The 12,450-nt window shown below is 35.7% G+C and overlaps 2 protein-coding genes across 4 annotated transcripts in view; one reads left to right on the forward strand and one right to left on the reverse strand.

Annotated features, from left to right (window-relative positions):
• GNAZ (G protein subunit alpha z) overlaps positions 1-4,000 on the forward strand; it is a 75,337-nt gene extending 71,337 nt beyond the window's left edge. For all 3 annotated transcript variants that reach the window (XM_049804240.1, XM_049804239.1, XM_049804242.1), the window contains one exon: positions 1,938-4,000. In XM_049804240.1, coding sequence (XP_049660197.1) covers positions 1,938-2,282 — 345 coding nt within the window. In that variant the 3' untranslated portion in view covers positions 2,283-4,000. The remainder of the gene's footprint in view (positions 1-1,937) is intronic.
• RSPH14 (radial spoke head 14 homolog) overlaps positions 1-12,450 on the reverse strand; it is a 103,091-nt gene that overhangs the window by 88,650 nt on the left and 1,991 nt on the right. The window contains exons 2-3 of the mRNA XM_049804243.1: positions 12,343-12,445; positions 12,024-12,142 (exon numbers count right to left, since the gene is read on the reverse strand). Of these exons, the coding sequence (XP_049660200.1) occupies positions 12,024-12,142; positions 12,343-12,445 (222 nt within the window). The remainder of the gene's footprint in view (positions 1-12,023; positions 12,143-12,342; positions 12,446-12,450) is intronic.

The raw sequence follows: 12,450 nt of genomic DNA on the forward strand, positions 1-12,450 counted from the left end.
GGGGAAGTGAGTGAGCGGCTGCGCGGTATTTAGTTGCTGGCTGGAGTTAAACCACGACACTACCCTACTTGAAATTATTTTGAGAGTTATGCATTGGATCAGGTCTACAACAAGTAGATATGCCTTACAGCATTCTGAGATTTTAAAGATACTCAAAAATTGCAAAAATTGTTTTGGGGTGTATGAAGAGGATTAGATGGGAATGATGAAAAAGCATAATTAAGGCTTTGGAATCTGATATGAAACTTGCACATGGAGGTCAAAATAGCAAACAGCATTATCACGAAGTTGAAACATTAGTTGATGTTAATTTTCAAGAGGAGAATAACTGGCACACAGCTAAAAGACTCTTCTAGTTAAATATTTAAACAGACATCACTGCAAGAATTCCAACTTTTAGCCTATGTTACCTCTGTCTTAGAGTCTATGAAATCTTTGGAATCTGTATAATTTCCAATGTTTTAAAATGTACCTTGTTTTGTGAATATTTGTGTCTAGACATTTTTCCTAATACATTTTCTGTACAGAAAAAACTGATTCCAAATTTTCAGTCATATATCCTTTTCCGACTTTCAGCAGTACATGAACACAGATGAACTGCAACAGAATAAAGGTCCACTTATTCAAGAATTATAGTTTTATTAATAAAAATTATTGCTGGGTATTGAAAATTATTGGAATGGAACCTTGTTGCTTAATTGTAAAATGCCATGCTTATAAATATTCTCTAAATATTAATAGGATGACTTGGTTAAAAGATATGTTTTCTTTTAAATAGAAAATATGAGTGCATACCTTAAAAAATTTTCATGATAGACAAATATCTGACTAAAGTTAGTCAGATGATGATAATGCTGATTTGCCAATGAAACCTAACAGAAAAAAAGATCTAAGTTGTAACATGCTGGAAAACATTGAGCTTAGCAAAAAAGCCTGATTAAGATATTTTCTGTATCTACTTTTGACAATACTTGAGTGATATTTATTTTAATCATCTAGAATATTTTCTATTCAAAACATTATATCTGTTTACACCTACGTATAGGTGTAAACCGAGCAATAAACTCAGCCTTCCAAGAGCACTTGGTACCATGGACAGCTCCAGCTGCATCCTGAGCGTGTGTCGCAGCAGGAACGCGTCAGGAAAATTCAAGACAGCCGTTGATTTCCAACGGACCTTTCTGCTTTCAGTTTATAGCAGCATTGGATTGTTATTTCCAAATATGTAATGGTGGTGGTCATCCTAAATTGTTCATAAATGGAATCTGCCTACTCAGGGCAGCAGACAGAAAGATATTAAACACATCCAGCTAAACTCAGCTTTCACCTGAAAGTATACAAGTTGTCCCACCACAGTAGAATGTGGTTCTTGTGTATTCTTTCAAGCTTACCATTATACAATGGGGACAAGTAAGGCAAGGAAAAATTCTGAGTATGTATAGTGTGCTAAACTACACATCTAATGATGCACTGTTACAATTGTGCTGCAGTAGTTCTGTATTTTTATTAACAGCAGAATGTTTCTCTAGTGTGAAATCCTTAGAAATTACTCATACCTTTTATTTAAAGCATTTTATAGTGCAAACCTAAGTTTGAACACAACCATGTTTTCCCAAGTTACACCTATTGTTTCTAGATCTTTAGACTTTCCTCCATAGTTGCCTAGAGTTTCTAGATGTTTTAGACTTTCCTCCATAGTTGCCAAATGTTTTAAAAAATAAAGGAAGAGGTAGTCTGTGGTGAAATGTATTGTAACCAAATAAGTGAATTAAGATCCCTGAAATTTCATGATCAGGTAAGATGTACAGTCACCAAATAAAACAAAAGTTGTTTCTAAAAGCAGATTTTGCTCACTGATAGACATAATAATGTATTTTATGTGCTTTTCACAGTTATGCAGAACACTACTGTTGACATTGTTGTTTCCTCTCCTACAGAGTCGAATGGCAGAAAGTTTGCGTCTCTTTGATTCTATCTGCAACAACAATTGGTTTATCAACACCTCCCTTATCCTTTTTTTGAATAAGAAAGATCTGCTGGCAGAAAAAATCCGACGCATCCCCTTAACAGTCTGCTTTGCTGAATACAAAGGCCAAAACACTTACGAGGAGGCAGCAGTCTACATACAACGCCAGTTTGAGGACTTGAATCGCAACAAGGAGACCAAGGAGATCTACTCACACTTCACCTGCGCCACTGATACTAGTAACATACAATTTGTCTTTGATGCAGTGACAGATGTCATCATTCAGAACAATCTCAAATATATTGGCCTCTGCTAAGAATCCTTGGTCTTAATCTGTTTTCCTGAAGGGATAAAAAAGGGGCTAACCACTTCCACTTCTAGTGGAAAAAAATGGGGCAATGCTTAGTAGCCCAAGGAGAGAAAAGGGGAAATCTGATGTATGTACACAGTTCCTCTTATGCCCCCTTAACCCGCTACATCTTTTTTCAAAAATACATGTTCTGGAGAGTGAAGGCCTCCTCTCCAAAAAAACCCACACAACACCCCACCCCCAACCCTAGTAAAAAAAAAGTACGAACAACTCAAAAACCCCAAACGAAAACAAAAAGAGATTGAGGCCTAACTCTGTGGAGATGTTTTCACCACAGTCACTGCACTTTTATTCCATTTGTTTCATTCCATTTCCTACAGTGGGAGTGTTATCATGTTCTATGTAAGAAATAATTCTTCATCCAGTTGTCCTAAAATTTTACTGATGTGAAGATATAAAGCTGGTGACTGATAGATTAAATCATTTGCAGGGTGTGGAGAGAAAAGCTAGTTCAAACCAGAAGCTACGGAACAGGAGAGTTTAAGCAAAATAGTACTTAAATTTGTAAAGAATCGGCATGCACCCACAATATTGGTACACACAGCCAAACAGTATATACACATACATCATGTATGCACATGCACATGACTCACAGCATATACTATGTACACACTTCTGCTTTACTTTACTGTTTATCATGGACATCTTGCCTGTTAAAGGAATTGTTGGTGCGTAACTGTTCTGTGATTTCCAAACTGACTAGCAGCTCTTTCGGCTCTTTAAGGCTTCAAATATGCAGCAAAACTACATGAAATGAATCTATGAATAGGCCAAATCAAGGTCAGTGTTTCTTCTACTGGTAAGGAGTTTTATACATCAAAACAGTCTTCTTTTACATCTTTTTTTGCCAAATCTTGTGGTGTTTCATAAAAACCAAACTATATTTAAGTAGGTTAGTGTTCCTTTTTTAATACAGATAGAAAAAATAAATCACAAAGCAATTTTTTAAATTATTGTTGTAGTGTCTGGATTGCTGAATGTGAAAGTTGCCAACGGACAATTCTGTTCCACTGCTCCAAATACATTCTGGGAATTGTAATATTGTAACAGATTTCCCAAGAAGCAGGAGCCATGGAGATTGTGTAGTATATAGCCTCCAAAGTCTTTTTTTGTTGGTTTTTTAAATTATTTTAAAAATGTGATGTATTATTAGAAGGTTAAAGATGAGCGATACGAACAATAACTAAATGTCTTGATATTTCAATTTAATAATTTAAATTATTTACAGTTTAGTGAAGTTAAGGAAACTGAAGAGATGCATTCCTCAGCTCCAGGTTTCATCTCATAAAGAAACACTACTGGATGGAGTAACATTCCGGCAAAAGTTTGAATGCATAAGAAGCTCTGTGGGACTATACTGGAAAATCTCAAATGGATCATATAGACCTAAGCCTTTGGTCAGTTGATTCTTTCCCCTGCCATAGAAAAGACTTCTGAAAGACTTCAGTGTAAAGTTGGTGTGTAAATATATGTTTGATAATTGTAAAGCACATATGTACACAGAAACACAGACACACATGCACACTGGAAGATAACCTTCTACTTTTGTTCCCCCTATGTACTATGATTAGTGCAAGAAATCTCAGCCAAGGGCTCTAAGAAATTTAAAACAAAATGGTTAATAACATCAACATTTAAATTGTCCACTTAAAAAAAATAAATAATACAAATGATACTGAACGTGTCTATAGTGTGTTCATTAATTAGTGTTATAACAGTTACTTAATTGGATGTTTGTGAAGTTTTCTTTCCTTTATGACAGACTGCTAAGTTTTGTTTATTTGCTCCAGATCTTTTTCCTCAGTTTATTCACCAACATGCAGCAGTTTCAATCTTAAGCAATTACATTTGAGCAACTCAGTAAGATTTAAGGGTTTGTTCCCATTTAGCATATTTACAAATTCTGAATGCATGCTATTGTTATATTTTGGGGGGAGATGGTTAGTAGCAATTTTAGGAAAGAAGTTTTAGATCGAGATCTATAGGAAATATCAGGAAAGAAACTACCATAGTATCTGCAAGATACACAAGAAGCCTACATGCATATTGTCTTACACAAGTAGGTACTTTGCACCGATGTCTATGCTTAGAAATACATGTCTAGGTATAAGAACATATACAAATTTTTGAATAGCACCTATGATGGTGTCCTAAACCTGTATTTAAAGATTGAAAAAAAAACTTGAAAAATATGTTCACATCTTTGTACTACTGAGCTCTCAGCAAGTCTCCAAATCAATCCGAAATACTGTCTGGCTCATGCTTGTGAAAAATCAGACTGTAAGAAAAATCTAAATATTTTTTTAAAGTGACCATATAGGGTCATCTATCAGCATAAGTCTTATTGATGGTTTTTCATTTAAGTTTTCTTGAAAATTCCATCCATTCAGACTATAACAAGGTTCTTCTAGAACATCCTCTGATATATTTAGAAGTCCGGATGTACATTAAGAAAAGGTGCAACTCTTGTACATAAGCATAACCTCATAAAAATCACTTGTTAGAGGATGCTAGATAAATAATATCCCTGGAGTTTAACCAGAATTTGACTTAGGACCCTTCACCCCATTAATCATTTCTGAGAACAGCTGAAAATATTTGATAGTGCTTGGATAGTTTCATTCCTTTGTTTGCTTCTCAGCATTTCTACAAAATGCATCAGAACATCCTAATCTTTCTTACTTTAAGTTTAAGAATCCTTCTTTTGACCTGTTTGAGGATACCTAGATTCAAGGTAGGATTTTTCTAAGTGACCTGGAGACTCAAACTAATGATGAGCTGGGACTGCCAAGACAACTACAATACTCTTGAAGGTAGTGGTTCAAGCAATAGTAATTTTCAACCTTGCTAGAGAATGCAACCATAACAAAAAATATTTTCTGAGGCTCATGTCATGGGTTAAGACTTTGAAAACTCTTCAGTCCAGACATAATCAATAATGGGGAAAAATCTGTCTAATTTTGAAGGAGGTATTTTATCCCTGTACTGAAAGACACAGAGCCCCTTTAAGCACTCCCTGTCAACTGTTACACCTGAATAATAGAGGCAAAAGAGCCAATGAGGCTGCACCTTGAAGGTATAAAAGGTTGTCATGCCACATAAGGCATATTTAGGTCTTACTTGTAATGAGAAGATACTATTGCCTCCTTGTGATATTTGCTGTCAGGCTGCTTGACTTGGTGAGTTTACTAAAAGCTAAATATGGTAACTGCTAGTACAGTCTGTAGAGCTAGTACAGGATCCTCTAAACTTTGTTTACCATTAAAGTGCTATCATTTACTTGAGAAATTGCACGGTATTCCTAGCCTAAATTGCTTTCTGTAGTGTAATATTCTATTATTATCCAGTTGAATTGTGAAAAAGGTATAAAATGAGTCAGAGTTTCCTTTTCCAATGAATGGACTATTAGATGTTATGCCTCCTTCAGTTCTAGCTTTCATGGTACTGTGGCCATTTCAGACTAGTGAAAGAAGTAACAAGAAAACAACTGCATTCATTAAAGCATAGATTCAAGGTAAGAAAGATGAATAGGAAAACTAAAAACAAAAGTGTAGTCAGTTAGGAGGAGGGTAAGAGACATTTTACATTAAAAAATTAATCTTTATTTAGCTAAGATAGTCCTTCCAACGTAAGTATTGCAGGCAACCTACAATAGAAGTGGCAAACCTAGGATATTTTAGCAAAGGCCTAAGGGTATTTCTGAAGAAAAGGGGTCAGTTATATTTCTTATTGAATGAAGGCTATCTTGGGAAGGAGGAAAGAAACTGAAGCGCTGCCATGTGTTCCTACTTGGCTTAAGAAAAGTATAGGCATGGGGAGGAATAAAGCAGTAAATAATTAAGTTTAAATAATCAATTCACATAATCATGTTCTCTGAATAGCAATTCCTTGCTATTAACACTCTAATCATTTAATTCCTATGATGTTTTTCATCTTAGTACTCTGAGTAACTCATGGTTACTCTTTTCTATCTGAAGAATTCAAGATGTTAAAATAAATTCTGTTTTACACAGAAGTGATTGTATAAGAAAACTGAGGCACAGAGAAGTTAAAACTAAAAAGTCTTGGCCAAAGACAGGTGCTGAAATGAAATCCCTTGACTTGGTTGTCCACCTGGGTAAATCATGCAATTAAATTTGCATCTATTTTCTCAGTTGTCAGGTTTATCAGTGATGCAGTGCACTGCCACCTGAAAACTGCATTAATACAGCTGGGATTTCACTTCACCTGGGCAACAATGACATTCACAGAAGAGATGTTCCATCTGCTGCAATAAGAATGCCATCTGTCCTTTTATCATTTGCACTCCATACAGCAAAACAAGTTTCAAAGGGAAAAAGGTATCCTTAAACAGTCCTTATCCACAGATGCAATTGGTTATCATTTTCCAAGGGTGGAATAGTGGAGACAGTGAGGGTCAGTAAAGTAGGAGAAATATTATCTCTTGGACTTTTTCCAAATAGAGGTTCTGGCAAGCTTAAAAATCCATTGCCCCATCCAATCCGCCTCAATCTTTGTCTAAAAGGATTAAGTACCCATAAAAGACAGGATAGATGATGGGTAAGAATTATTAAACTTTTCCCGTATTAACCATATCCTAGTGAAAGATTTTTTTTTTCCTAGAACTATTTTTGCAGTTGTTATTGCCCAGGTCATTTATCATTGCATAACACCCTTTCACTAACATTAAGTATTGTATGTCAACTAATTGTTTTCACAAAAAGTGAAAGTTTTGCTATTAATTTTTCCAATGTTCTTAATTTTCTCCCGCTGCTGGTTCTTCTCCCTCTTCTATCCTCCATTGAATACATATATCCATCTTATTTTTGTCTTTCTTCTGCCCATTAATTCTTGCCACTAAGTTGTTGGTTCTTCTGGAAATGTTACTTCTCAGTGTTCTCCCATCTTTGTGGATTTTCCCACCTCTTAGTTTTTAATGATCCCACTGTTTATGGAGGATACTGGTATACAAAAGTAGTCTGCAGGCGGATTTGCTTAAAATAACCACATTTTCCTAAATTACTCCTGTTTGGAGAAAGACCAGGTGGCCTCGCATATTGCTAACTGGAGTCACTGACCACTTCCCACTTAACAAAAACTACACTTAATGCCAAATGCTTGTATAGCTTATGTTCCTTTTTGCCTAGTCTGGAACACACTGCTTTATTGGCCCTGTAAATTACCTCAGCTCTAGAAAACATCAGAAATCTATCTGTGGAATGGCGTATTAATTGCTGACTTCCTTCAGCTGATACAAATTACAACCTATATCATTATCTGGATGTGAAGTGTAGAAGTGAATGCAGAGAGGAAGACAGACAGTTTCTCGGCTAGCTGAAGAAGGCTGAATTACCAGGCAGAGACTATTTCTATACCTGTAATATGTCAAATGAATTATGTTAGGCCTTGTGACTTAACTACCTATTGGAAAATTTCTACTGTTCTCCCTGATAATTCCCAAAATTGTCTCATAACAAAGAAAACAGTTTTAGAGCCTTTTTGTTTTTCTTTTAAGTAGCCATCTGTATATGAGTCCGTTCTACAGTAACACAATTCTGCTCAAGGAGTTATCTTCCAACCCTTAAATACAGGCGTGTATATTTTTATATATATGTTTATCTAAATAAAAAGAACACATGGCTTGGAAAAACACCTTTTTCCAAGGGTAATTACTCAGAGATGTTTTCACAGACAACATGCTAGTTCAGCTTCTACACCACTGATCTTATAGACTGTACATACCTGACAGGCTGAGGATCACAGGTTTTTTCTATTCTTACCCCCCCACACTTCCACCCCCCCTGCCCCCCCCCCCCCCCCCCAAAATCTGGTTTGTAGAAAGCTGTGCAAGACTAACTTAATCTAGTGAAGGACTTCTATCCTGAACAAGCCTTGGAGGCTTTTAATAGCACAAACATTGACAGAGAAAATGGTCAAAATTTGGCATTATTTCATAGCTGAAGAAATTAAGCTTTGGAAGAGAATTTCACCTAGAAAGGTGTGACTCAAGCAAGCTATAAAGAGACTGCTAGACACATCATGCTCTCTGAGAGATTTGAATATAGGATCAGAAGATAAAGATTAAATTCTGCTTGCTTCACAGATGTAAACAGTTCCTCTACACTCATCTTAAATTTTCTACAAATAGAAGGAGGGTGGGGTGGGGAGAGTAGGGAAAAAGTTGGCCTGCATGAATAGAGAGCATGATCACTGCAAATATATTAGGATTACACTAAGTGTTGAAAATTAATCAAAGGAAAAAATTTATTAAAAAGACAAATATCAGGTTTCTAATAAAGTAACTCTCCTTGCTTACATTTAAAAGGAAATTGTAATGAAGGCACTGATGCACAGAATTTACCAAATAACTAATTTTACAATTATTTGAATGCCTTCTTTTCATACTAATTGTTCTTTCCTGCTTTTTGGAGGCAAAACTCCACAACCATTCCCCAAAACAAGTCTTGATGTTAATTTGATTTGGAAAACCTGTTTCTTATCTGCCACCTGAAGTGGACCTGAAGTGAGAGAGGTAAAATGAAGAAACTGGTATCACTCTTAGCTCAAGAGAAGCCTCACTGAAAAGCAACTACCACTCAGAATTGTAGCCTTTCTTGTAAATATAGGCAACTTTCACTAAGCTGGGACTGTAACATGATTTGGAAGCTGGTCTTTGTCTGGCAGAGGCTCCTGCTCACTACAGAGCTACTGTGAATCCTTTGCCTTCAATCAAAGGCAAGGTTTTGAGGAGAGATACTGCTGCAGCTAGCTCTCAGCTTTTGCTGAGTTCTCAGCTGGGATTGGATAATCTTTCCACTCTAGAAGGTGTCTTGATTTCTTCTTGTATAGTATAATCTCACATTTCCTGATCATCACCAAACTGGTTTTACAGTTGTGACAGTTCCCATCAGTGGCTCCTGACCTAAGATGACATATTCAGATGCCCGCAAGGAAAAGACGTAACAATGGGAGTAGACCTGAGTGGCAGTATGGTGTACCATGATATACCCTCTGGTTTGGGCAAAGTATTTTGATTTATGTGGATTTCTTAATAAGTAATGTTTTATGTTTTGGCACCACCAAGAGCTAGTGTTGCTTACTGCTACAGTAAGTCTCTAAATGGAAATGATGGTTCTAATAAAATGCTTTCTATATAGCCCTTGTTTTCAGTCCCTGCTTTTCAGGAAGTGTCTAACTGCAAACACTGGAAAAAAAGCCCTCATTTCCTCTCAGGGCCACATGGATAGCTGCTTTTTTAAAAATTGTTTTTTCCCCCCCTTGGAACTTTTATTCATCCTCCAGTGAATGTTTTCTGCTTACGTAGCTAAACTTCCAACCTACTTAGTTAATGCTCTGAGTTTTGGGAGATAGAACCTAAAAGTAGGCAGGTGTTTACATGTAACATTAGTTGTAGTTTATATCCATAAGTCTCAAATTCATATCTAAAATGGTATGTACAGCGGCCACCAAACTCTGAGGCAGTTTCCCTGTTTAAACTGAAACCTTTCCAGTCAACTTAAGTTGTGCATCATGCACACACCTGAAAATGCCATCAGCAAAAGGAGACAAGTGGTAATTTCCTGCATTGGCCTACCAGAAATCTAGCCACATCTGAAGGTTAGAGTTAATAATAAAGTTCAGTACAGCAGGGATAGAACAGCAAGGCTTATTACTGAATTAGGCAGTTCCAAAAAGAATAAGGTCTTAGCCAGTATGGCTGAATGGTTAATGATTAACAGTCATCTACAAAAATTTGGCAACTTTTATTTACTTCTGTTAAGTTTTCTTCTCCCATAAGTATCTATTATGATCCATATATTTACAGGATGGTATCTATCTGTCTACACAGGTAAGAGACAGAATTCTTTTAAGGCAGACAGGTCAAAATTTACTTAAGCCAAGTTCCTGTCTCATTGTCTGAAAAATCTGTAAAATGGCTAGTGAAATTAAATTAACAGAAAATCTGGTTTTCTATAGCGATGTTCACAAAGCTGTTTAGCCCACCATATTAATATCCTTAATATGGATTCAATTATTTAGAACTCCAAAAAGGGTTGCATGCATGTAAAAATACATCTGTATTTTTGAATTCATGTATAGTCACTCAGCAAGGCTTTAAGCATTCATTTAATTCTTTTTTAAGCATTCTTTTTTAAGAATTCCTCAGATGAGATACATTCCCATGAATTTAAATAGCATGGCTTTTTAATTGATAATTTCTATCTAATGAAATTTTATTTTTAAAATTATAATTTTCATCACCTGGAAAAGTTTAAGACTAATGTTCAGATTAGAAAACTATTGAAATTATAATCAAAGAATCTAGAAATAAAAGTAAGAAATCAGCATAAATTCCCTTGGTGTTTAAAAGTTTCAGAACTATAAATATATTTATTAAATATAAAGAAAGCATGTAAAAGGTACAAACGACCTAGTCTTCTGGGAAGTCAAAGACAAATTCTCAGCTTCGATTACTCTAGACTGAAGCATTTAAAAGCTAGATGCCTGACAGATGTAATCAAACCAGCTTCTGTTTACCTCACTGGACATAAATGGATATCGCCAGAGCAGAACTCATCTCATCCTAAACTAAGCACCTATGATATGTCAGACTTTTTGCCCCTTTAGACACTACTTTTCTCCTGCTGGAAGCATAGGGTGACTAGCTCAATTTGACATCTGAAGTTAGGTGTAATTTATCATATTTTTAACTTCACATCTTACCAAGTCCATTTAACAATATTACCTAAGGGCAAACAACATTTGAATAAAATATTAGAAAAGGCAAACTTCTTCATTATTCCTTGCATCACCACCAGGTTTTCTGGTTTGGGTTTGTGGGGTTTTTTTTAAATTCACCACCTGAAAGCAATGTCAAAGCGTACATTTCAGAAACAGTGCCTATGAGCCTAAGGTCAATGACATGTTATTACCTAATCTGTGGAATACACAGCACAATAGATGGTCCCCTTACTTGCTCATTTGCCACTTCCTACAGCAGCGCTTGCAAGGAACAGGGAAGGCATAGAACAAATTTCACAAAATTTGTAGGTTCTAACACAAGAAAAACTTTCCACAAACACTGTGTGCTTTGAAATTAGTGCACCATGATGAACAGCTGATCATAATTTTGAACAGAAGAGGACAAAGTGAATTTTTGATGCAAAATTCTGAAATACAAATTCAAGCGTGCAGTCCACGCAACCTCTATCTTGAGCAGGTAGCCTTAACTTGCGTAAGACCTATGAAAATTAACAGATCTAGCAGGATCAGTCCCATCAATACATAGACAGGACTATCCACAGATGTATTATGATAACATGGGGCATTTCACTTGTTATCTATGTAAAGCATTTTCTGTATTTTGGTTAAGTATTTTCACTATTAATATACAATTTGCAAATCTTTAGAAGTGCAAAAACAGCTCCAGAGAACATAGATGTCTCCACCAATAAAAAAGATGACAGTCATACCTTTTAAAATTTTCTGCTAGAACCCAAAGAATAAATTATAGGAAAACTAACTAAAGAAAATCAAGTTGACCAAAATAGAAAAGATACTGTTTTTAAATATAATTTTCAAGGAAAATAGAAGAAAATAAATCTGGAAGATATTACATAAGGGATCAGGTAAAATCACCTATCTGCTTTGCCCATTTGAATACTTAACTACTGAAAAAATCCCTACCTTCATGTAATTTTGCCATCATTTCAAAAATCTGATGTGTGTTCTTCCGACAAATATCTACTGGATCATCCAAGAGCTCAGTGAGGGCAGAAATCATTCCACTTTGTATCAACCCTTGCCTACAAACAACATGGGAGGACAGATTTAACTAAGCATAATAAAACTCATATATATTTGTGAGATGCTTAATCTTAACTAAATACTCTTATTTACATTGCATATATCATCTCGCCAAAATTTAGAAATTCTGTTCTTATTTCTCACTGAAACGCCTTTATCATTTCCCAGACCATTCAGTAAACTCTGGAATTACACCTACCTGCCAACATTATGCATAGCCATTATATAGAGGATTTTTGTTGTTTTTTGTCGGACAGTACTGTCATGATGTAGCAGCAAAATCTTCAGGTTATCCAAGAATCCTATG

The sequence above is a fragment of the Accipiter gentilis genome, chromosome 7 (genome assembly GCF_929443795.1).
Source record: "Accipiter gentilis chromosome 7, bAccGen1.1, whole genome shotgun sequence".
Lineage (NCBI taxonomy): Eukaryota > Metazoa > Chordata > Aves > Accipitriformes > Accipitridae > Astur > Astur gentilis.